The sequence below is a fragment of the Convolutriloba macropyga genome, chromosome 4 (genome assembly GCF_964194025.1).
Source record: "Convolutriloba macropyga chromosome 4, txConMacr16.3, whole genome shotgun sequence".
Taxonomy (NCBI): domain Eukaryota; kingdom Metazoa; phylum Xenacoelomorpha; order Acoela; family Convolutidae; genus Convolutriloba; species Convolutriloba macropyga.
In genome coordinates, this window is record NC_134471.1 from 70,654,462 (window position 1) to 70,681,118 (window position 26,657).

Genomic DNA, 26,657 nt, shown 5'->3' on the forward strand with positions numbered 1-26,657 from the left:
TCTATCATCATTAGGATTTCAACCCCGCGACATGCATCAGGAATCTCCCATTCACTATTATGCGCTGTACCACAACCTTCAACGAGGTGTTGTCCCACAGGAAAATCCTTTATTTGATGCTTCGAAATTCTAGTGGTAACACCTCGGCTGTTTTAACCAACATAGATGAAACTTGATCCATTACATGTAACTTTATATACCACATGGGACTGCAGGTTCCTTAAAAGATGGTTTCAGGTCGGATTCTTAGCCTTCTTGTCTTGAAAATGATTTGATACTTGCAAAATTCTGAATGATGTTTCCTCTATATTGAAAACCGCGGTTTAGGTTCCTTATTGTTAAGACTTTTAACCTTTTTAATATGTTCATTTTCGGGGGGGGGGGGGTTTGCTGTGAGCTTTTCCTTCGTGACTATTTTATCCAACGTCTGATCAACATACTGGAGGACCACTCAGTTGGATATTGATTTTCAGTTCAGATCTCTTGATTTTTCTAAGAGCTTCATCAAAGCATTGCCAGTCACTGATCGCACTAAATATCCTATGCACAGTCCCATGAATCACATTCTTCTTATGTATTGGTGCACAGCTACGGAAATTTAGGATTATGCCGGTATTAGTTTAGTTTGATACCAATGACAGCTAATTTTCCAATCTTCGTTTACGTTTATGTTTAGATATAGGAATGCCAGGTCTCCACTGCCGTTTGGTGTCTCAAGAGTGAATTGTAAGTTCTTGTGAGGAGAATTTGCAACCTCAGTGTAATTTAGAGGGTTCCCCTTGACGGTGCACATTATGTCATCCGCATACCTCTTGAATAATTTCAATCCCCGTTGTGTCCTCTTTTGTACCTTTTTCCGCATAATAGGAACAGATCCGAACCATTTCCAGCATGACGTTTTTTTTCTCGCCTGTGGGTACACTAAAAGTGAAAACTAGGCTGAAGCAAAGAAAGCAAGGGGTTTTCCTATTAGTAGTAGTAGTAGCGAAGTCCTTAGGGATATACCATGGGTTTTTACCCTTTATGTCATTAGTGAGTAAGTTTGGAATGTTGGTTACAGTTCGTGCATTGGCAGAGTATCCTACAGGTACATAGATTGGCTTCGTTGCACTTTTCAAAAATTTTCCAAAATTGCTGTTATTTCTCGTTTTCTGTTTTCTTTCGTTGTTAAGTCGATATGTTTACTCAGAATGGTTTTGGGAATGTTGAAGCTGGAGTTGGAGCCTTGTCTGGTTCGTTCTTTGGTATTACGTGATAAGTAGTCTGATGTTTTTATGTCATACTTGTGGTCAGTGATGGCGCAGAACAGTAGGAGACTGTGGAGTTCGAAGTACATTGAGAGTGGCAATAAGTTAACCTTCTTTATGGGTTTGCTTTTAATTAACCTTCTTTATCTAGTAAATCATCAAACGCTCTCGAACGAAGATCGAGTTTTTTCAGTCCTGTTGGGCAATATTGTTCTATTAAAATTGATTATTGTAATCAGACCGAATTTTAAATTGCGCGCATTCAGTATTTAAGGAAGCTTTAATTAATTAGCTGCATTTTTTTAAACAATGGTCAAATTTAATGTGGGACAGAATTGATGTCATTTTTCAATTTAAATTCTCTTGGGAAAATGCGCTCTATGTAAAATTAGCTGTAAAATATTGTTTGAAGCCCCAGTTATACAATGCCCTCATTGATCCTCCGCCTGGCCGTTGAGAGCACGACAGTATTCGGTTATGTTTGTTCAGAAGAGAAAACTTCTGTTCTCTAATTACTCAACTACTCTTAATATATGGTAAAATGAAATGGTTCGAATTTTGTTCATATCCATTTTTTCGCCTATTTTGCCTGCTTAACAAGTTGGTCTTGTTTCAGTGCACTTATGTATTGTGTATTAGTAAGAAAATCGTGAAATACGTTATTTGTGTTGAAAACCGCAATATGTTCCTTATTATTTTCAGGTTTGATGGACAGTATGGCAAAGGTCAGTTACCAACGCCTGACCTGGTTTCGTTTTATTTGCTGCTCACGACTATCCCTAGCATTTCTCCAAATGAGTTCAGATGTTCCCGATGAGTTTTATCAGGGACCGGAAGTTGCCTATAATCTTGTTTTTGGACACAGTGAATTTACATGGGAATGGCAATATCAACTTAGAAGCTTCATGCATCCGCTTTTCTATGCTTTTGGTTATAAGTTGTTGAAGAGTTACGAACTTGATTTCTCAATCCTGCTAGTCATATTACCGCGGCTTCAACACGCAGTTTTATCAATTATTGCTGAGACAATGTTTTGTGTCAAAATCAATGAAGTTTTTGGAATGGCTGTTGCTTCATGGACTGCTTTTTGTTTGTCTACATGTGAGTTTACAAAAGAAAAAGTATCAATTAAAAGCTTTTGATAAGTAATGCAGGTCGAGTGACTTTTTGCTAGTGAAGCTCAACTTTGTTCTTAAGCTCTACTTGGTATTGAACAATGTGGGCAATACTTAGACCACAAGAATCCAAGTTTCGGATTATAGGACAGATCTCATTCAAGTTCATGCCATAAGAGCGGATTTATAATTGTCTCTGATGAATGAAAGAGAACCAGAAAAACGAATTGACCCTAATTTTACTAGTAAACTATTGAATTGGTTTCAGGTATCTTCGCCAATCATTGTTTAACCAGAACTCTCAGTAATTCACTGGAGACTTCATTTATGATGCTGGCGTTTTCATATTTTCCCGTTTGGAATGAGAGTCTACTGCGAACACACAACAGGAGAATCAATTTCTTCAAGTTTCTTGTCTTCAGTGCCCTGGCGTGTTTTGGTTAGAAGATTTGATATTTGGCGATATCCGTTCTAAAATTTCTCAAGGTGAAATTTATAAATGCGCTGCTGGCTTTTTTTCTCTTCAGTCAAATGTTTACTTTTTAAATATAAGTATTGTAGAGAAAAATCAGCTTTTAATACAAAGCGAAAAAGGATCGCTCCGAATTGATGGATTGATTGAGGGGACTTTTAGGGGTTTATTTTAAATATCAAAAGAATTGATTACCGTTTTTGCTAATTTTCCATAGCCGAGAAAGTAAGTAATGTGTCTGAAAACTTTTTTAAATCGGAATAAAATAGAACTAGACAATAAATAATTGCTACTCATGTAGTTATTTTTATTTCATGAAAACCTTAGAATAACCTTGATAATTATCTCAGTTGTTTTGGAGTTTTTCATGTTTAACAGCTGAAACAATGCTTATTGTACCATACTTAATATAATTAGGTTTTAGCATATTTCAAAAGAGCGAAAAAAGAGTAGAACTACTAGGTTCTACTTTTTTTCACCCGATTTTTGTAACCCCGTATATAATCACTCCTCAGTTATTTAACCCCGCAAATCATTCACGCCGAAATCTTTCATCTATTTCGTCGTCCAAAAAACAATTAGCGAAGCTAAAGTTCAAAGGACAAATAGCACAAAACTACTGACCTTCAAGAGTGCGGCTTTGAACAGCTTCGAGTGCGGCTTTGAACAGCTTGTTTGTTTGAAATCGAAGAATAGATGACGAGAGTGCTTTTTAGAGCAATGGTTTTGATCGAAAAAGAACACTTGACAAGTGTGACCTCTTTTGTGTTGCACTTTGATTTGAATCAAAAAAGTTCAAAAACTGTCCTAGTCTAGAAGACGGAAAAACTGGTACGTCAAATGAAAGGATGTAGGCTAAATTCCAAAACCTAATTTCTGAGCATGTATTAATTAGCAATTTAAAGCAAAAATGAACCCTGTGTTAAACAGAATTTTCAATGAAATCCAGATCGATATTTTTGATAGCAGCTACGCTGTGCAAGTTTCATATCTAAATATTGAAAAACTGTTCCCAATTAGGGGTCCCATCAAAGAGTTAACGCCCGGGATCAAATTCCTTAATGAGTCACGATATGAAGCTTCGAAGTAAATCCGTGAGGGCGCAAGGAGGCCGCCAACTCAAAAATTTCAAGATGGATTTCAAATTTAAATAACACAAACAGAATAATATGTTAAATACACATTTGCACCGCAGCGTCTTTTTGCAAGTTAGCCAAAAGTTTCCAAATTTCGGGATGGGATCCGCTGAACAAGGTTTGTATCCCATAATGTCAGCACTCAACAGCATTTGTTGTTCTGGCAATTCCCTCAATGGCTGCGTCTCTTTGATTCAAGATTTTTTTTTTTTTGGGGGGGGGGGGGTTCGGGGAGGGAATATAGGAGGACGGTTCAATAGCTGACACTTGATATAATTTGATTGGAAGTATTGAAAAAGCTCGTCTGTTTTCTCAATAACGAAGCTATCTAAATGGTGTTGATCCGCCACAATAGTTATTTCCTCGACAATCAATTCAAAAGATTTTTCTATCTCTTCATTTTTTTCGAAAGCTATAGCAGGGATCATTTGAAGCGCCAGGACCACTTCATGATTTTCGGACAGTTTTGTCAACATAATTTTGGGTTAATTGGAAATAGCATCCCGATAGCATTGAAGTTGGATGGTGTTTTTGGAAGCCGTTAATAGGGGATAAAACAACTTGTCATTTTCTTCGTTCTTAGTTTTTAAATTCCTAAGAAAACTATAATAATTATTCAATTTTATTTTGTTTTATCTGACTGATAACGAATAAAGGACTTGTGAAATGAGAAACCTTACAATTTTTAGTTTTTCTCTCGTTTACAGAAATTAGTTTTATCTCCTACTCCTTCCTCTGCTGTTGATGAAAACTTTGTTAAAACTTTAGCAGTACAATTTTCAGCAGAACGGGAAAACGGGGTCAGAAAATGCCGCGTTTTTTTAAAAGGGAAAAATTGCGATAGCTCTCGAACTTGATTATTGTTTGCATGGTTTCCTAAACTGATCTTAATCCTTGTTATAATTCAGGTGGTTTGAGTTAGTGGACCCCGATATAAATTGTTGGAATATGAAGTACTTGGAATATAACTGAATATATAATCGGAAGGAACTCTTGAACGACAAAATTTGATATTTTATATTCGAAGGATTTCAATATAACTTTAGTTTATCCTGCTCCCCAGTTAAAAAGAAGTTTTATTCAAACACTACTATAAGTAATTCATTACTTTGATTACTTCATATTAAAAGAAAACGTTCACAAGGTTATATTGATGACGAAAAATTAAATCCTGCTTTCTGATTTTTTTAATGTGCTGTTTACTAAAAGCAATAGAGCTAAGCTGGCGAAAGATATTTTTTTGGTCAAGTACTTGCTATTGTTCTGTATTTATACCTGCAAAAACTGTCTCAAGTCGATGATATTTTTATTGAACTGAAGGGTTTAACAGTTTCTGTAGTATGGGAACTCATGTAAGGATAAATCAACTAGAATAGCCATGAAGTTAAAAGGTTTCACATAGTCAAAAATCTTTTGATTTTCCTCGAATTAAAAGCTGGCCGTGTGCGAAATTTTCTCAGTTCACCTGATTTATTTAGATCAGAAACTGACCTGTTTTATTTAGTTAACAAAATTGGTATCTCGCCGTACTGACTGTCCACAATCTTTACTATTGCAGCGGAATGACATTGTACGTGTTAAATCAAATCATCTATTAATAGCTGAGACCGCTAAGTGCAGCTATTATTGACCATCTCTTGTTTTTTTTCGTAATCGTCTTTTTTGCTACGAACTTTGACTAGACGTCGCGCTCGATTCAAGTCAGCTCTTTTAAATTCATCAGTCAATGTATTGCTTGAGATGCGTGCGTGATGTTATTTTGAACACTTATTGAAGTGAGGTTTCTTTATCCGTTCGTGAAATAGTTTTTTTTGGTTGCGCGTGACAACCTCCCTCTCAAATTGAAGTTTGCTTACTTTGATGGGATGATTGAAAGTTAGTTAAGAGTATCTCATTCTAAATCAATGCTTTTTCATTGTTTCAAAATGCAAAGAAAAGTCTAGCCTAGCATTTTTTGTGATATAAAAGCTTAATAGTACAATTAAATGGTCTGTGACGAGAACTTGTTGTTCATAATTTTTCGTGTAGTTCATGTATTGAGCTGTTGAAGAACAATTGTTTTATTTTACTTGTTGAGAAAAATATGGGAGAATCTTTTTTTTCAAAGATCTTCAAATATCTTCAGTGCCCTAGCATTTGCATGGAAAGGTTTGTTATTATAGCTGAAAAGCTGTAAGCTGAGCGTAGCTATATTGCGGTGCTCTTGGTTTTTTTACAATTCAAAGAATTTGAATTGTATTGGGGCGCTGTCTTTTTCTTTTAAGATTTTTTCACACATTTTCATGATTTTTGAAGTCAAATTGGAGTAGTGATTTTGGTCACGCCGAAACAGGAAATGGAGCGAAAAAGCGAGTGGTTTTGCGGCGTGAATTTTTTTGCTCTAATTTTAAAGTAGAGTGAGAAGACGGTGTTTGAACAAAAATTCGGTTTCTCAGTAGTGGTTTTTTGTTCACATGCGGCAAATTCATTGATTTTTACTGTTTTTTTGATTTTTTGGATAGGATTTTTTTCTAGGCCAATCAATTAACAGGTCATTCTGGGCCTAGTTTTTTGTTTGAATTAAATTTTCATTTCGCTAGTGGTTTTTTGTTCACATGCGGCATTTTGACATTTTCTGTTTATTTCTTATTTTTTGTTCTGATTTTTTTTAAAATGGTTTTCTCAATTCTTTCATAGTCCAATCTAGGTCTAGTTTTTCTGTTTAGTCAATGAAAATTCTTTGAATTGTACGTCAGGACTTGTCCTGCTATGTTTTTTTAAGATCTGTTCACACATTTTCATGATTTTTGAAGTCAAATTGGAGTAGTGATCTTGGTCACGCCGAAACAGGAAGTGCAGCGAAAAAGCGAGTGGTTTTGCGGCGTGAATTTTTTTCGCTCTAAATTTTGTAGTGAGAAAACCGTGTTTGAACAAAAATTCGCTTTCTCGCTAGTGGTTATTTGTTCACATGCGGCAATTTCATTTTAATTTTTAGTTTTTTCGATTTTTTGGATCGGATTTTTTTCTAAATGGTTTTTCCAATCCATTCATAGTCCGTTCTTGGTCTAGTTTTCTGTTTAGTCAGTGAAAATTCTTTGAATTGTACGTCAGGACTTGTCCTGCTATGTTTTTTTGTTTCGTCGTCTGACGTTCTTTTTTCGTTTTACATTTGTTCAGACAACAAAGCTGAAAAAGTCAAATTTTCTGAATGACTTCTTCCTCTCACTAACGGCATTTGCGCGCGTGACGTCATTTCTCACTCGCTTTAGCTAAAGTTTTTAGGTTATTTGCGTGATTAGATTTTGATCATACGTGACTTACCTCACTCAATAAAATGACTTTTACACTTTAAAACTCAAGTTTAAATTGGTTCAAGGTCAAAGGAACGCATATGTGCAGTAAAGTTCCCTAATAAGAAGCCTCTGTGGAATGAATTTTAACAAGCTTTATTAATTTATCGCTGAATGTTTTTTAGCCTAGTTTTTTGAGCGGCGTCGATTTTTTTTTCAATTTAGATCTGTTTCTATCTCTATTATATGGCTTGCAGGTCTATTCTTTCGCAGCTATTCCGGCAATCTGCCGGCTATGTTTTTGATTTTTTCAAACATTTTTTTAAAGGGGGGATTCATACATGCGATTTCGATTTCTTTTTTCTGTATAGCTACTGCTTCTTTGAGCTATTTTATTTTTTGTTTCAGCGCGCCCAACATCAGCAGTGTTAAGCGTGCCAATGTCACTCTACTGTCTCTACAATTTGGACTTCAAAATGTCAATCATATTCCAAATGGGTTTTGTGGGGTTCTCTGCTTTGTTCACACAGATCACCATAGACTCATTACTGTACGGAGGAAAGACAACGTTTCCCTTGTGGAATTTTGTCAAATTCAATTTCTTATCGGATAAAAATAAGGTAGGTATGTGTTTAAAATATTCGCCGAAGATACGCTCCCGGAAAATTAACAAGCCAGCAACCTATGAATTAATACAAATATGATGCTCAATTGATAAAAGGATAATACCAATTGATACAAATTTATTTTTGGGTAGCCTTTCATTAACTTATGATAAGTTATGTTAATTGTAAGTTCAATTCCCACCTCCTAAAAGGCTACGCAAAGCAGTATTAATGTAAGCACGTGTATTGTAGTTTGAGCATATGGAAACAATAATTTTGATCATGGGGTGAAAGGGAGCGTTTAGTATTTCTGGCGCTCGAAAATGGCTGTTTAGAATAATTGAGCGTAGAATCAGCAACCCTCCAGTATTTCTCATTATCTAATTTGGTCGAGCTCATATTTGAATTGTCGATGATGATAAAACACAATTATTGTTCAGTCACATGTACTGAAAATTATTCCTCGATGAGTGGCCTTTGAAATAATTGCGTGATATTTGGTTTTGTCCTCGACATCGTTGGACAGTCAATCAGTCATAGGTGCAAAGTGGGTGGATATCGATGTAATGGCATTCCAGAAGTTTAGCATTATCTCATTTTATATTTGATGGCATTTGAACAAAATGCTCCGGGATTTCATGATCTATGTGAGCGTAATTTCAAATGCGTTTAAAGTCAAAGTGATCATGCATAATGTTTTCTTAAATTTTGCTACAAGAAGCTTCATCATTGTAAAATTGACTGGCTTGTACATGAAATGGGTACGCAAGAAGAGCAGAATGACATTAAATTGAGATTTAAAGTCAAATATTTCCCGCGCTGTGATTGCTCGATCTTCGACTCATTGTTTTGAAGGTAATTAATAGCCGCCGTCAGCCTCTCAAGCGGCTATTATTTAGGTGTTCTCCTTTTTTAAATTCCAAAGAATTTGGATTGTATTGGTGCGCTCTGTTTTTTTCGCACTTTTTTCAATGACTTTGATCTTTCAAAAAGAGATTAACAGGTAAAGCCCAGCGGGCATTAAGTTTCATTAGAGGCCCAAAGTGGGCTTTAGTACTCCTTCAAGTGCTTAGAGTCGTGATGCTGGGATGGCCTTAATGCTTTTTTTAAGGTTAAAAGGTCATTTTTAGGAGTTTTTGGGCTCAAAATGGTGCAATTTTTTCATGTTTTTGGTATTTTTTGTTTGATTAGTCTTGGGTTGAAGTTTTTTAATGTTGGTGAAGGTATTTTGCGAGACAAAATTACTGGTTATGGTCATTTTCTGAGCTATATGTTTTGGTATTACATACACGCAAAATGGTACTTATTTTTGCATTTTCAAGTTTTTTGAAAATTTTTAGCATTTTTTGCGTTTTTCCAACTTCAGGGGCCATGAAATCTCCTTTGAGCTCTGATAATAGTGCACTACATAGTTTTTAGTAACAATGGAATGGTTTTCAACGTTTCAATGTCTCGAATTTTTGCATTTTTTGATAAATCTATAATTTTTTCCAGTTTTCATCAAATTTTTGTCAATTTTTGATGTTCGTCCAGCCTCAAGGGCCAGAAAACCTATTCCACGGTCTTTACTGTCAATGGAATTGTTTGCAACAATTTAAAATTTCGAATTTTAGAAATTTTTTTGAAAACACTTGTTTTAGTTTTTGCCTCAGTAGCCAGCTAACCTCCTCCAGGGTTAAATAGTATATCATTGCATCTTTGCTAGGGGCAGTGGAATGGTTTTCAACATTTCAATAGAACGAATTTCTATTTTTTGAAATTGTAAAAGTTTTCTAAAAATTATTGTCTCGATCTTCATTTGAACAAAATGCTCCGGCATTTCATGATCTATGTGAGCGTAATTTCAAATGCGTTTAAAGTCAGTGATCATGCATAATGTTTTCTCAAATTTTGCTACAAGAAGCTTCATCATTGTAAAATTGACCAAAGGCAGGGCAAACCAGGGACTTATGTTGTTTTATTCAACCTATGTTTTGCCTTGATTTTATATCTGTGTATTGTTTTAAAGGAGACTCCCTGCGTAATGTTAGCCCATTTGGAATTAACTTTTCTATTTCTCATCTCAATCGGTTATATTGTAGTAGCCAAAGTGTTTTTGATGCGATGAAAATCTCTAGCTGTTGCATTTTGAGTGACTTGTTATATGATAAAGATGTTGAAAATAAGCATCGGGAAATTAGATTGTTATTTAAACGAAAATATATTTAGCAGAGAATCCATTGAGCTACGTCTAGGAATTCTTTATTTTTCCTAAGCTTCGACCAAGCAACTGCATCAAAAGTGTCTGGAATATTAGACGACGTAAAATTTCAGCAAAAAAGAACCAAAAGTAGGTCAATTATAAGAATTAATCTGTATAAGCAATCATAAGTGAGAAGTGCAATTATCTAGCTGGCCTGTACATGAAATGGTTACGCAAGAAGAGCAGAATGACATTAAATTGAGATTTAAAGTCAAATATTTCCCGCGCTGTGATTGGTCGATCTTCGACTCATTGTTTTGAAGGTAATTAATAGCCGACGTCAGCCTCTCAAGCGGCTATTATTTAGTGTTCTCCTTTTTTAAATTCCAAAGAATTTGGATTGTATTGGTGCGCTCTGTTTTTTCCGCATTTTTTTCAATGACTTTGATCTTTCAAAAAGAGATTAACAGGTAAAGCCCAGCGGGCATTAAGTTTCATTAGAGGCCCAAAGTGGGCTTTAGTACTCCTTGGAGTGCTTAGAGTCGTGATGCTGGGATGGCCTTAATGCTTTTTTTAAGGTTAAAAGGTCATTTTTAGGAGTTTTTGGGCTCAAAATGGTGCAATTTTTTCATGTTTTTGGTATTTTTTGTTTGATTAGTCTTGGGTTGAAGTTTTTTAATGTTGGTGAAGGTATTTTGCGAGACAAAATTACTGGTTATGGTCATTTTCTGAGCTATATGTTTTGGTATTACATACACGCAAAATGGTACTTATTTTTGCATTTTAAAGTTTTTTGAAAATTTTTAGCATTTTTTGCGTTTTTCCAACTTCAGGGGCCATGAAATCTCCTTTGAGCTCTGATAATAGTGCACTACATAGTTTTTAGTAACAATGGAATGGTTTTCAACGTTTCAATGTCTCGAATTTTTGCATTTTTTGATAAATCTATAATTTTTTCCAGTTTTCCTCAAATTTTTGCCAATTTTTGATGTTCGTCCAGCCTCTAGGGCCAGAAAACCTATTCCACGGTCTTTACTGTCAATGGAATTGTTTGCAACAATTTAAAATTTCGAATTTTATAAATTTTTCGATAAAATTTCAAGTTTTTTTGAAAACAATCGTTTTAGTTTTTCTTGCCTGTAGCCAGCTAACCTCCTCCAGGGTTCAGTAGTATATCACTGCATCTTTCCTAGGGGCAGTGGAATGGTTTTCAACATTTCAATAGAACGAATTTCTATTTTTTGAAATTGTAAAAGTTTTCTAAAAATTATTGTCTCGATCTTTATTAGCCAATGAAGTTTTTAAGGCTTGGAATTGAGTTGCTGGATAGCCTCTAGAGACACAGATATGGTTTTGAAGATATTAATATCACGGTTTGCAGCAATTTTTTTTAAAAAATTTGCAATTGATTTCACTTTGTTGGAATCTTTCTATCATTATCTATGTTAATCGACCTTCAAGGGCCTATGATTTTTTCAGGTCTTGCAGATATAACACTGGACTGCTTTCAGAGACAAAAAATGCTTTTGACCACATTTTTGAAATGAGTATATTTAAAAGGATCAAATGTTGTCTTCGAGGTCAAAGCCTCAAGAGTTTTAGCAATCAATATATTTTTGTTTAGTTTGATTGTTTGTTTCTCAACTTTTTGAGATGATTTCGTTTGTTTTGTCTGGCATTGTGCAATTGATCTGCGGGTCAGGTAGAGTGCTTCGAAGTTTTTCTTTCAATTCTTTGGATTGTGTTTCAGGACTTGTCCTGCTATGTTTTTTAATTCGCTTTACCTTTTAATCACGTTTTCCATTTTACATAATCCACGACTTTCACGCTTGACTTATGACTTACCTGACTCACTGTTTCAATTGAATGGTTTTCAAAATCCATTCACTCAATGAATTACCCAAGATAGTGAATACAGTCAATCTAACACGAGCAAAAGGGCATTAAGTTTCATTAGAGGCCCAACGTGGGTTTTATTAGTCCTTTAAGTGCATAGAGTGGCGCAGCTGTTGGGATGCCCTTAATTTAAGGTTAGAAGGTCATTTTAGGAGTTTTGGGCTCAAAATGGTGTAATTTTTCATGTTTTTTTTTAAAAAATTAATAGCCGCTGCCATCCTCTCAAACGGCTATTATTCGGCGGTCTCCTCTTTTTTTAATTCGCTTTACCTTTTGATCACGTTTTTTGTTTTACATAGGTCACGATTTCTGTGAATTCTGACTTACCTCACTCACTGTTTCAACTGAATTGATTTTAAATTCCTTGAATTACGCAATGTAGTGAATATGTTCAATGTCAGAAGAGCAAAATCAGAAGAGACGGGATTAACCGGTAAAGTCCGGTCATTAAGTCATTGAGAGTTAGGTTATCAAAGTTCATAAGTGTTTGCTAGCTGACATTGGCATTAAGTTTAATTGTTTAGCTGATTAATTATAGTTTAGCCCGATTAATTAAGAAATAACAAACCGCCCACCAAATTAGAACACCTTTGACAGTCAGAGAGTCATTTTCTGTCACGTTTTCGTCCGTTTCAATCCCTGTGCGTCAAGCGTGAATGAAGTAAAAATTGAAGCAAACAATGATTGTGGTGGATCATGGACATGCCCTTGTGTCCATTTGGATTTATGACCAGTAATCAGCGTAATTGTTCCGACCCCCACCTTAGTGGGGAGGGAGGAACTATATACTCAACTGGGTTTTGTTCAGTCAATTTTGGGCGATCGATATATTCATCGTAGAGAATTGTGAGTGGTATCATTGAAAAGCCCATCCAGCGTAGAATACTGAAAAATGTCACAAAATATGGTTTTTTGGTCCACTTTGTTAAACCAGTTTTAGTGACCTAGAAACCTTAAAACAGACTCCCTATTCTCAAGAAGAGCGCTAGTTGCAGTTAGGCGACGCATCAAAGTCTTCTGGAAATAAAACTTTGCCGTTTTTTGCAGATTTAACTTGATAATTATACAAAATGCATCGTTTTTTTTTATATTTGAATTCCACGCAACAATTGGTCTTATTCGCAAACACTTGGAACACTTGGTCGGTTTGCTGGGCGCGCGACAAAATAAGGGAGAGGTTGGACAATATCATGGATTCTTAGAATCAGAGACTTTCTGATTTTTATTTTGATGCTGCCTTTTTTCAAAATATTTTGCTCTTGTTTTTTTAATGTTCATTACTGACAAGATTTTTATTCACGGCTCCGTTAATGACAGCTCCATTTTACGTAAATTTGAGGCCGAATGCAGATACCGTTAGTTTTCAGAGAACCAAAGGGTTTTCATGGCTTTGAGGAAGTGTTTTAGTAAAATTTAACTGAACTATTGTCTTTTGCCTTCAATTTTTATTCTTTTGGCAGTCTGATTTTTAAGTTTAACCACTCAAAGATCTAAGTTCCTTCCTCAAGAAGTTAAAGTGAATCTTTTCTATTCATTTGGTTGTTACCTAATGTGTCTGATGTTATTGAATGTATTTGTTCAAAGGAAATTTCTGTGATTTTTTCAACTTGTCAATTTTTTACATTAATTTAGTCAACATTTTGCTTATTCTCAGTTAGTACAGGTCAACCTTTCCTCCGTATAGAATGCAAACTAATTTTGTGGCCGATTGTTTTAACAGAAGGTTTTCTTGCTTTTGGTACTACGAGTTTTCATACAAAGTTTTTGTGCATAATTTCCCATTTTTGCTGTTGTTTGTTTCTTTTGTAAATTTTGACATTATTTAACAATCTAACTGAAAAAAAACTTTACATTTGAAACTGAATATATTTTTTGTTTTCTTAACGTATGGTTTAAGGGCTGCGACACCGTTCTCTTGCAGAAATTGATAGAGTTTTTTGTTTTTGCCCTTTATTTGTTGTTAATTTTTGTTGTCATATGCCAAATATTGTGTAATTAAAGATCTCAGTGGCCAACTATAGATAAGCAAATGAACTTAATAACTGATATCGGTAAATAACTAATGGTTGTTTTGACTTTCAATTTAAATTTCTAGAAAAAGTCTAATTGTATTCTTCAACTTATCCCTTTTTCTTCTGGTTTGCGTTTTTTTCTTATTTTACAGTGTTGTATCATTTTCGTAAATTAGCCTCATTATTAAGAGCTCCTTTTAATGTTTTGTTGAATCAAACAATAATTTTTCTGTTGTTTAAACGTTTTAAATGATCAGGGCTTAGACAATTTGTTTCGGAAGAATTTGTGAAGTTTAGATACTTTTCAGTTTTTGTGGTTCTTTTTGCTGTCAGTTTGTGATAGTCGTTTTACAAAAAGACGTTATGATGGTCAAAGGAGACGCAAATGAAGATGTTATATTCTCGCGGTATATATAATATCTTATAAATTTAATGGTTTTAAAATTTTTTTTTCTGTTAAATTATAGGTAAGCATCTCTATATACAATTCACATCATTTTTCTATTGAAATACAATTTGCTCTTTTCATAACGGTTTTTTTCCCTCAAATGGTCTTTTTTCTTGGAACAACCAGTTTTCATAAAACAAATTTTTGTGATTTCGCATATTTGCCCCTTTTTTGTAGGTTTTTGTTTTCTTTTCACAGTATCACAATAATGGGCGTCATTTGATTTACAAATTTTGATACCTTCAAAATTGCAAACGAATATTTTTATTGTTTTTAGTGATCAGTTTAATATTTAATTCACTGGGGGGACATCGTTTTCGTGCATAATTTTCCGCGCAAATTATTAGTTTTTGACTGTACTTGTCATTCTTTTTGTAGTCGTATGACATATTCTGGATAATGAAAGCCTTCAGTCGCTCTCTATTGAGGTATAAAAGACTCTCAATGATTTCATTTGATGCGGATTGTTTCTAATCGGTTCGATTTTAATTCTTTTTTAAAAAGCAATATTTTAATAAACTTTGCCCCTTTTGCTCATTTCTATGTCTTGCAGATATAACACTGGACTGCTTTCAGAGACAAAAAATGCTTTTGACCACATTTTTGAAATGAGTATATTTAAAAGGATCAAATGTTGTCTTCGAGGTCAAAGCCTCAAGAGTTTTAGCAATCAATATATTTTTGTTTAGTTTGATTGTTTGTTTCTCAACTTTTTGAGATGATTTCGTTTGTTTTGTCTGGCATTGTGCATTTGATCTGCGGGTCAGGTAGAGTGCTTCGAAGTTTTTCTTTCAATTCTTTGGATTGTGTTTCAGGACTTGTCCTGCTATGTTTTTTAATTCGCTTTACCTTTTAATCACGTTTTCCATTTTACATAATCCACGACTTTCAAGCTTGACTTATGACTTACCTGACTCACTGTTTCAATTGAATGGTTTTCAAAATCCATTCACTCAATGAATTACCCAAGATAGTGAATACAGTCAATCTAACACGAGCAAAAGGGCATTAAGTTTCATTAGAGGCCCAACGTGGGTTTTATTAGTCCTTTAAGTGCATAGAGTGGCGCAGCTGTTGGGATGCCCTTAATTTAAGGTTAGAAGGTCATTTTAGGAGTTTTGGGCTCAAAATGGTGTAATTTTTCATGTTTTTTTAAAAAAATTAATAGCCGCTGCCATCCTCTCAAACGGCTATTATTTGGCGGTCTCCTCTTTTTTTTAATTCGCTTTACCTTTTGATCACGTTTTTTGTTTTACATAGGTCACGATTTCTGTGAATTCTGACTTACCTCACTCACTGTTTCAACTGAATTGATTTTAAATTCCTTGAATTACGCAATGTAGTGAATATGTTCAATGTCAGAAGAGCAAAATCAGAAGAGACGGGATTAACCGGTAAAGTCCGGTCATTAAGTCATTGAGAGTTAGGTTATCAAAGTTCATAAGTGTTTGCTAGCTGACATTGGCATTAAGTTTAATTGTTTAGCTGATTAATTATAGTTTAGCCCGATTAATTAAGAAATAACAAACCGCCCACCAAATTAGAACACCTTTGACAGTCAGAGAGTCATTTTCTGTCACGTTTTCGTCCGTTTCAATCCCTGTGCGTCAAGCGTGAATGAAGTAAAAATTGAAGCAAACAATGATTGTGGTGGATCATGGACATGCCCTTGTGTCCATTTGGATTTGTGACCAGTAATCAGCGTAATTGTTCCGACCCCCACCTTAGTGGGGAGGGAGGAACTATATACTCAACTGGGTTTTTTTGTTCAGTCAATTTTGGGCGATCGATATATTCATCGTAGAGAATTGTGAGTGGTATCATTGAAAAGCCCATCCAGCGTAGAATACTGAAAAATGTCACAAAATATGGTTTTTTGGTCCACTTTGTTAAACCAGTTTTAGTGACCTAGAAACCTTAAAACAGACTCCCTATTCTCAAGAAGAGCGCTAGTTGCAATTAGGCGACGCATCAAAGTCTTCTGGAAATAAAACTTTGCCGTTTTTTGCAGATTTAACTTGATAATTATACAAAATGCATCGTTTTTTTTTATATTTGAATTCCACGCAACAATTGGTCTTATTCGCAAACACTTGGAACACTTGGTCGGTTTGCTGGGCGCGCGACAAAATAAGGGAGAGGTTGGACAATATCATGGATTCTTAGAATCAGAGACTTTCTGATTTTTATTTTGATGCTGCCTTTTTTCAAAATATTTTGCTCTTGTTTTTTTAATGTTCATTACTGACAAGATTTTTATTCACGGCTCCGTTAATGACAGCTCCATTTTACGTAAATTTGAGGCCGAATGCAGATACCGTTAGTTTTCAGAGAAGCAAAGGGTTTTCATGGCTTTGAGGAAGTGTTTTAGTAAAATTTAACTGAATTATTGTCTTTTGCCTTCAATTTTTATTCTTTTGGCAGTTTGATTTTTAAGTTTAACCACTCAAAGATCTAAGTTCCTTCCTCAAGAAGTTAAAGTGAATCTTTTCTATTCATTTGGTTGTTACCTAATGTGTCTTATGTTATTGAATGTATTTGTTCAAAGGAAATTTCTGTGATTTTTTCAACTTGTCAATTTTTTACATTAATTTAGTCAACATTTTGCTTATTCTCAGTAAGTACAGGTCAACCTTTCCTCCGCATAGAATGCAAACTAATTTTGTGGCCGATTGTTTTAACAGAAGGTTTTCTTGCTTTTGGTACTACGAGTTTTCATACAAAATTTTTGTGCATAATTTCCCATTTTTGCTGTTGTTTGTTTCTTTTGTAAATTTTGACATTATTTAACAATCTAACTGAAAAAAACTTTACATTTGAAACTGAATATATTTTTTGTTTTCTTAACGTATGGTTTAAGGGCTGCGACACCGTTCTCTTGCAGAAATTGATAGAGTTTTTTGTTTTTGCCCTTTATTTGTTGTTAATTTTTGTTGTCATATGCCAAATATTGTGTAATTAAAGATCTCAGTGGCCAACTATAGATAAGCAAAAGAACTTAATAACTGATATCGGTAAATAACTAATGGTTGTTTTGACTTTCGATTTAAATTTCTAGAAAAAGTCTAATTGTATTCTTCAACTTATCCCTTTTTCTTCTGGTTTGCTTTTTTTTCTTATTTTACAATGTTGTATCATTTTCGTAAATTAGCCTCATTATTAAGAGCTCCTTTTAATGTTTTGTTTAATCAAACAATAATTTTTCTGTTGTTTAAACGTTTTAATTGATGTCTTCAGGGCTTAGACAATTTGTTTCGGAAGAATTTTGTGAAGTTTAGATACTTTTCAGTTTTTGTGGTTCTTTTTGCTGTCAGTTTGTGATAGTCGTTTTACGAAAAGACGTTATGATGGTCAAAGGAGACGCAAATGAAGATGTTATATTCTCGCGGTATATATAATATCTTATAAATTTAATGGTTTTAAAACTGTGGTTTCATAAAGTTGTTTGTGAAACTTATTAGTTCAGCTTGTATTTAATGTTATTTTATAGTCTCATGATTTAGTCTCATTAATAACAGTCCCAATTGGTTTTATGAGTAGTTGCAATACAAACTGTGTACTCTTTTAGTTGAAAGCGTTTGTTGGCTATGAATTTTGAAAATATTTGTTTTTAATAAAAAAAGAGATTTTTGAGATCTGCCAATTTTTTTTCTGTTAAATTATAGGTAAGCATCTCTATATACAATTCACATCATTTTTCTATTGAAATACAATTTGCTCTTTTCATAACGGTTTTTTTCCCTCAAAGGGTCTTTTTTCTTGGAACAACCAGTTTTCATAAAACCAATTTTCGTGATTTCGCATATTTGCCCCTTTTTTGTAGGTTTTTGTTTTCTTTTCACAGTATCACAATAATGGGCGTCATTTGATTTACAAATTTTGATACCTTCAAAATTGCAAACGAATATTTTTATTGTTTTTAGTGATCAGTTTAATATTTATTTCACTGGGGGGACATCGTTTTCGTGCATAATTTTCCGCGCAAATTATTAGTTTTTGACTGTACTTGTCATTCTTTTTGTAGTCGTATGACATATTCTGGATAATGAAAGGCTTCAGTCGCTCTCTATTGAGGTATAAAAGACTCTCAATGATTTCATTTGATGCGTATTGTTTCTAATCGGTTCGATTTTAATTCTTTTTTAAAAAGCAATATTTTAATAAACTTTGCCCCTTTTGCTCATTTCTAGTCGACTTGTTGCCCAGTTGCATTGAGGAAAAGTACCATATTTTGTTCCACAAAGGTTCCGGTTAATTTTTTGAGTATAAATTTTATCTGATGCCATTTTGATTATTTTATTAGTGGTTTTCAAAAAATGGACAAGGATTTGGTTGTAATTAATATTTGTAACTTTTTGATTTTTATTGCCGTCTTTTCTGGTACTCTAGAGTAGATGGTTTTGTTCTTTTAGTAGTTTGTTGAGCGATATGTTTATATGTTAATTTTTTTATCTCTTCCTTATTTGGTAGACAATTAAGTGAAAAATATAGATGAGCGGGGTCGGAATTTAATGTGCGATCGCACCTTACCGATCCTCCTTGTTACCCCTAAAGGGTCGTAATTACCTTTAAGCTTACTTAAGGGGAGGGAGGAACTATATACTCAACTGGGTTTTTTTGTTCAGTCAATTTTGGCCGATCGATATATTCATCGTAGAGAATTGTGAGTGGTATCATTGAAAAGCCCATCCAGCGTAGAATACTGAATTAAAGATTTTTTCGATTTTCGGTTTTTACAGGGAGCTATCGAGGTTTAAACTTTTGTGAACATTCGACTGTTTGTTCACATTTTCAGTAGTTTTTGCTACAAATTTGGCAGAATTTCGCTAATATAATTCAATATATTTCATTATAAAATTTTAACGGCAGAGTGTTGTTGTTACCATTAGAGAATGAAGAGCGTTGCTGAATTGTTGATTGAAGTTTTTTGGCTGAAATTTTTGATAAATTTTTTAAAATTCAAACTTTTTTCATCAAAAATGGCAAACTTTTTTTTGTCCACTTTGTTAAAGTTTGCCAGACTTAGTGACCTAGAAACCTTAAAACAGAGTCCCTAACCTCAAGATGAGCGCTAGTTGCAGTTACGCATCAAAGTCTTCTGGAATTAAAACTTTGCCGTTTTTTGCAGATTTAACTCGATAATTATACAAAATGCATAGTTTTTTTTTATATTTGAAGAATTCCACGCAACAATTGGTCTAATTCGCAAACACTTGGAACACTTGGTCGGTTTGCTGGGTGCGCGACAAAATCAGGGAGAGGTTGGACAATATCATGGATTCTTAGAATCAGAGATTTTTTGGTTTTTATTTTGATGCTGCCTTTTTTCAAAATATTTTGCTCGTTTTTTTAATGTTCATTACTGACAAGATTTTTTATTCACGGCTCCGTTAATGACAGCTCCATTTTACGTAAATTTGAGGCCGAATGCAGATACAGTTAGTTTTCAGAGAACCAAAGGGTTTTCATGGCTTTGAGGAAGTGTTTTAGTGAATTTTAACTGAATTATTGTCTTTTGCCTTCAATTTTTATTCTTTTGGCAGTCTGATTTTTAAGTTTAACCACTTAAAGATCTAAATTTCTTCCTCAAGAAGTTAAAGTGAACCTTTTCTATTCATTTGGTTGTTACCTAATGTTTCTTATGGTTGTTACCTAATGTTTCTTATGTTATTGAATGTATTTGTTTAAAGGAAATTTCTGATTTTTTGAAGTTGTCAATTTTTTACATTATTTTAGTCAACATTTTGCTTATTCTCAGTAAGTACAGGTCAACCTGTCCTCCGTATAGAATGCAAACTAATTTTGTGGCCGATTGTTTTAACAGAAGGTTTTCTTGCTTTTGGTACTACGAGTTTTCATACAAAGTTTTTGTGCATAATTTCCCATTTTTGCTGTTTGTTTCTTTTGTAAATTTTGACATTATTTAACAATCTAACTGAAAAAAAACTTTACATTTGAAACTGAATATATTTTATGTTTTCTTAACGTATGGTTTAAGGGCTGCGACACCGTTCTCTTGCAGAAATTGATAGAGTTTTTTGTTTTTGCCCTTTATTTGTTGTTAATTTTTGTTGTCATATGCCAAATATTGTGTAATTAAAGATCTCAGTGGCCAACTATAGATAAGCAAATGAACTTAATAACTGATATCGGTAAATAACTAATGGTTGTTTTGACTTTCGATTTAAATTTCTAGAAAAAGTCTAATTGTATTCTTCAACTTATCCCTTTTTCTTCTGGTTTGCGTTTTTTTCGTATTTTACAATGTTGTATCATTTTCGTAAATTAGCCTCATTATTTAGAGCTCATTTTAATGTTTTGTTGAATCAAACAATATTTTTTCTGTTGCTTAATCGTTTTAAATGATGTCTTCAGGGCTTAGACAATTTGTTTCGGAAGAATTTTGTCAGTTTGTGATGGTCGTTTTACAAAAAGACGTTATGATGGTCAAAGGAGACGCAAGTGAAGATGTTATTTTCTCGCGGTATATATAATATCTTATAAATTTAATGGCTTCAAAACTGTGGTTTCATAAAGTTGTTTGTGAAACTTATTAGTTCAGCTTGTATTTAATGTTATTTTATAGTCTCATGATTTAGTCTCATTAATAACAGTCCCAATTGGTTTTATGAGTAGTTGCAATACAAACTGTGTACTCTTTTAGTTGAAAGCGTTTGTTGGCTATGAATTTTGAAAATATTTATTTTTAATAAAAAAAGAGATTTTTGAGATCTGCCAATTTTTTTTCTGTTAAATTATAGGTAAGCATCTCTATATACAATTCACATCATTTTTCTATTGAAATACAATTTGCTCTTTTCATAACGGTTTTTTCCCTCAAAGGGTCTTTTTTCTTGGAACAACCAGTTTTCAAAAAACCAATTTTCGTGATTTCGCATATTTGCCCCTTTTTTGTAGGTTTTTGTTTTCTTTTCACAGTATCACAATAATGGGCGTCATTTGATTTACAAATTTTGATACCTTCAAAATTGCAAACGAATATTTTTATAGTTTTTAGTGATCAGTTTAATATTTAATTCACTGGGGGGACATCGTTTTCGTGCATAATTTTCCGCGCAAATTATTAGTTTTTGACTGTACTTGTCATTCTTTTTGTAGTCGTATGACATATTCTGGATAATGAAAGGCTTCAGTCGCTCTCTATTGAGGTATAAAAGACTCTCAATGATTTCATTTGATGCGTATTGTTTCTAATCGGTTCGATTTTAATTAAAGATCTCAGTGGCCAACTATAGATAAGCAAATGAACTTAATAACTGATATCGGTAAATAACTAATGGTTGTTTTGACTTTCAATTTAAATTTCTAGAAAAAGTCTAATTGTATTCTTCAACTTATCCCTTTTTCTTCTGGTTTGCGTTTTTTTCTTATTTTACAATGTTGTATCATTTTCGTAAATTAGCCTCATTATTAAGAGCTCCTTTTAATGTTTTGTTGAATCAAACAATAATTTTTCTGTTGTTTAAACGTTTTAAATGATGTCTTCAGGGCTTAGACAATTTGTTTCGGAAGAATTTTGTGAAGTTTAGATACTTTTCAGTTTTTGTGGTTCTTTTTGCTGTCAGTTTGTGATAGTCGTTTTACAAAAAGACGTTATGATGGTCAAAGGAGACGCAAATGAAGATGTTATATTCTCGCGGTATATATAATATCTTATAAATTTAATGGTTTTAAAACTGTGGTTTCATAAAGTTGTTTGTGAAACTTATTAGTTCAGCTTGTATTTAATGTTATTTTATAGTCTCATGATTTAGTCTCATTAATAACAGTCCCAATTGGTTTTATGAGTAGTTGCAATACAAACTGTGTACTCTTTTAGTTGAAAGCGTTTGTTGGCTATGAATTTTGAAAATATTTGTTTTTAATAAAGAGAGATTTTTGAGATCTGCCAATTTTTTTTCTGTTAAATTATAGGTAAGCATCTCTATATACAATTCACATCATTTTTCTATTGAAATACAATTTGCTCTTCATGACGGTTTTTTTCCTCAAATGGTCTTTTTTCTTGGAACAACCAGTTTTCATAAAAACCAATTTTCGTGATTTTTGCATATTTGCCCATTTTTTGTAGGTTTTTGTTTTCTTTTCACAGTATCACAATAATGGGCGTCATTTGATTTACAAATGTTGCTACCTTCAAAATTGCAAGCGAATATTTTTATTGTTTTTAGTGATCAGCTTAATATTTAATTCACTGGGGGGACATCGTTTTCGTGCATAATTTTTCGCGCAAATTTTTAGTTTTTGCCTGTATTTGTCGTTCTTTTTGTAGTCGTATGAAATATTCTGGATAATGAAAGGCTTCAGTCGCTCTCTATTGAGGTATGAAAGACTCTCTCAATGATTTCATTTGATGCGTATTGTTTCTAATCAGTTCGATTTTAATTCTTTTTTTAAAAAAGCAATATTTTAATAAACTTTGCCCCTTTTGCTCATTTCTAGTCGACTTGTTGCCCAGTTGCATTGAGGAAAAGTCCATATTTTGTTCCACAAAGGTTCCGGTTAATCTTCTGAGTATAAATTTCATCTGATGCCATTTTGATTATGTTATTATTGGTTTTCAAAAAATGGACAAGGAGATTTGGTTGTAACTAATATTTGTAACTATTTGATTTTTATTGCCGTCTTTTCTGGTACTCATATTATGGTAATCACAGGTCTCTTAGACCCTCTAGAGTAGATGGTTTTGTTCTTTTAGTAGTTTGTTGAACGATATGTTTATATGTTAATTTTTTTTATCTCTTCCTCATTTGGTAGACAATTAAGTGAAAAATATAGATGAGCGGGGTCGGAATTTAATGTGCGAACGCACCTTACCGATCCTCTTTCTTACGCCAAAAGGTCGTAATTACCTTTAAGCGTACTTAATCGTCTCTAATATATATGTTGGATTGTTTAAGTGATCTCGAACCAAATTTTATTGAAATTATTTTATTCGTGTTTTTATGCAAATTTTTATGCAATTGCTTGACCGTTTTCTACGTCTCTAGACTTTTTGTGTCAGAGTGATTTAAATAGCCCTCTCGTTCAGAATTTTAAGTAGCGGAGTTCAATTGGTGGCAGTTTACTACCAAAGCTCAAATCAATCTTCTCCAATCTTCTTTTCGCCCTAACACCACAATTGTGAACTTATTGTCCCTACAAACTACTGCATCCATCCCATGGACTGAAGCAGCCTGGATAAATGAAGTTTTGTTGAAATATTTTTTTTGTAGAAATCAACCAAATTTAGGCAAATGGTGGTTTATTTATAGGATAATGGAAGCTACACCAGTTTTTTCTGCGCATTGCATTGGTAGTTTCACGTTTAGTGAACAATCAAAATTAAAAGCGTAGCGATCTTTTAAGTCGGAATGTAACGTTTGGAATGAATACATAAGAACTTTGTTGGGCTATCTCCTTCCCTTGTTTGGAAAATCATACTTTTCCTGAGCCTCTGAACAAATTAAGAGAGCGTGTTATTTAATTGCCCTCAAACGAAGTTTGTAGCAATTGTATTAGTCATGTCGGTGTTATGCGGTTTTTCGTCTGACCCATTTGACTTTTCGTCCTCAAAAACGGATAAAGAGCTAGCGCCCAGTGGGCAATAAATTCTCATAGAGCCTTTCAGCTCACTAGTCTCAAAGTTGAGCAATTCGCCCGACGCTAGTCGGTTATGTTTAATAGCCGCCCTCATCTTCTCAGCCGGCTATTATTGCGCTCGTATTTTTTACAATTCAAAGAATTTGAATTGTATTGGGGCGCTGTTTTTTTTTTTTAAGATCTGTTCACACATTTTCATGATTTTTGAAGTCAAATTGGAGTAGTGATTTTGGTCACGCCGAAACAGGAAATGGAGCGAAAAAGCGAGTGGTTTTGCGGCGTGAATTTTTTTTCGCTCTAATTTTAAAGTAGAGTGCGAAAATGGTGTTTGAACAAAAATTCGGTTTCTCGGTAGTGGTTTTTTGTTCACATGCGGCAATTTCACTCTGATTTTTACTGTTTTTTCCATTTTTTGGATCGGATTTTTTTTCTAAATGGTTTTCCCAATCCATTCACAGCTCATTCTAGGCCTAGTTTTTTGTTTGAATTAAATTTTCATTTCTCGCTAGTGGTTTTTTTGTTCACATGCGGCATATTGACATTGATTTTTTGTTTTTTTTTCTTATTTTTTGATCTGATTTTTTTAAAATGGTTTTCTCAATTCACTAATAGTCCATTCTAGGTCTAGTTTTTCTGTTTAGTCAATGAAAATTCTTTGAATTGTACGTCAGGACTTGTCCTGCTATGTTTTTTACTTCGTCAAACTTTTTTTCGCTTTACCATTTTGCCGCTTTCTCGACATTTTGCGTGAAATCTTTTTGACTTCTCTAGGCTAGTTTCTCTCTTCTCTCATTCTGCTTAAAGTGAATTTGAACATCAGTTGCTCAGCAAAGCAATTCAAAATGAAGAGAGTCGGTATAAAAAATTGAAGTCAGAAATAGAAACGGGATAAACCCATAAAGCCCAATTTTAGATGCCCGCTATTTGAACGTCGTTTCTATAAGTCTTAGTTACCACCTCTAATGCTTATTGGTGTTGATAGTAGCCCCTGTAGCCTCTCTCTAAGAAACAGAAGTATGTTAAACTACGAAATGCCTTCAAAATAAATCGGACTTAAAAAATGTTTTGTACAAAAATCTTTTTTTTTCAATATATTCTATTCGTTCAATCCCAATCATGCTTATTGGAATCAACGGCGGCTATTTTCCGGCAATCTGCCGGGTATGTTTTGTATTTTTCACCCAACTTTTTGTTTTAGATCTTCGGAACGAATCATTTGTATTTTTCACCCAACTTTTTGTTTTAGATCTTCGGAACGAATCACGCTCTATGGTATATCTACGCTGGAGTTCCCGGAGTTCTTGGAACATTCCTTCCATTCTTTCTACTTGGAGTGTACAAATCATGGAATGACAAACGCATGTCCAAATTGATGCTATTTTTAATAGCATGGACCGTGTTTGTGTACAGTATTCCTCCGCATAAGGAGATGAGGTTTATTCTGCCAGTGTTGCCGCTGATGCTGGTCTATGCAGCCTACTATTTTGCTAATTGGTAGGCAAAAGTAATGTTAATATACTGTGTAATCTTTTCAGTTGTAAAAATGGGTTGTAGCCCCTTAAGTGGACTGTAGAATGAAACGTTTGTCGAGTCCTAGAATGATCACAACTAGTTATTAGTGTCTAGGGTCATTCATAAGTATTTCTTAGTCAAAGCTGAGGTTATGTATTTAATGGAGAAAGAACTCGTAACTATTTACAACCTCAGAATTACAGGTGTTCGGTGCTTAGGTTCGGGAAGAAGCAATTCCTTTCGAGAACATTTTTTCTAATTTACGAGGATATAACCGTGATTAAAACTTATTAATGAATAAGGCGGACCAAAATCATGCTTAACTTCAACTAAAAGTTATGTGAGAGTTGGGTCGGCTAATGTTTTAAACAACTTTGCAAACCTGTTTCAGTGCATCAACAAGAACCCAAAACCTGTGCAGATGGTCTTTGGCATCAATAAACGCAATAGTAACTCTATACTTAAGCATCACTCACCAATCAGGCTCAATATTTGCAGCTCATTACCTCAACATCAGATTGAAATCCATCGAGTCCCCATCAGTTGCAATTTTGACTCCGTGCTACACATTACCCGGACGAACTCACATGCATATCTCGAACTTAACTATCAGGTCCCTGGATTGCTGGCCGAATTTGTCAAATAAGCCAAATTATTACACTGAAACTCAGCTGTTTTTGGAGGACCCTCATAATTGGGTTTTGGAGAATTTCGGAAATGAACGGACGTTTGCGAATTTTTCGTATGTGGTTATGTTTGACTATGTCCATTCACATCTGAAAGATGTATTATCAAGAGATGATATGTATTTGGATAAAACTTTTCATTATTCACATTTCGCAGATAGAAATGATGGTCAAAGTAAGAATATTTTGGTGTTTGCGAACAAAAATTTAACGTCCAAGTTTGAACTGTAGCTTTGCTTTGCTTTTTAAATTTTTCCTTTGAAAATTTTTAGTAAAGTATAGTTAATGTGCAATATATATAAATATGCTTTTCTTGTAATTGCTTTTTAAATTGAATTTTTTTCAACATTTGTGTGCGTTAAAACTTTATTTCCATTTATGTGGTGTAGCTTATTAGGCGTAAAATTGAAAATTATAGTACTCCGCCTCTTAATCTAGAAAGGAGAGGCTGCAATTAATTACGATTTTAAACTG

General features: G+C 33.9%; 2 protein-coding genes across 2 annotated transcripts in view; one reads left to right on the top strand and one right to left on the bottom strand.

Moving 5' to 3' along the window:
* LOC142337872 (leucine zipper transcription factor-like protein 1) overlaps positions 1-26,657 on the bottom strand; it is a 458,027-nt gene that overhangs the window by 355,083 nt on the left and 76,287 nt on the right. The gene's annotated exons all lie outside the window — the stretch shown is intronic.
* Positions 1,954-26,535, top strand: LOC142338643 (GPI alpha-1,2-mannosyltransferase 3-like). Its single transcript, XM_075388487.1, has 5 exons — positions 1,954-2,348; positions 2,631-2,801; positions 7,648-7,859; positions 25,232-25,479; positions 25,889-26,535. Exons 1-5 carry the CDS (start codon positions 1,955-1,957, stop codon positions 26,412-26,414), a joined length of 1,551 nt encoding a protein of 516 aa, XP_075244602.1. The 5' UTR covers position 1,954; the 3' UTR covers positions 26,415-26,535.

Excerpts from the sequence above, each read along its gene's own strand:
- LOC142338643 (XM_075388487.1), top strand. The coding sequence starts at position 1,955 with ATGGACAGTATGGCAAAGGTCAGTTACCAACGCCTGACCTGGTTTCGT. Across the intron at positions 2,802-7,647 it reads CAGTGCCCTGGCGTGTTTTG|CGCGCCCAACATCAGCAGTG; the intron begins GTTAGAAGATTT and ends TTTTTGTTTCAG. Across the intron at positions 7,860-25,231 it reads TCTTATCGGATAAAAATAAG|ATCTTCGGAACGAATCACGC; the intron begins GTAGGTATGTGT and ends TTTTTGTTTTAG.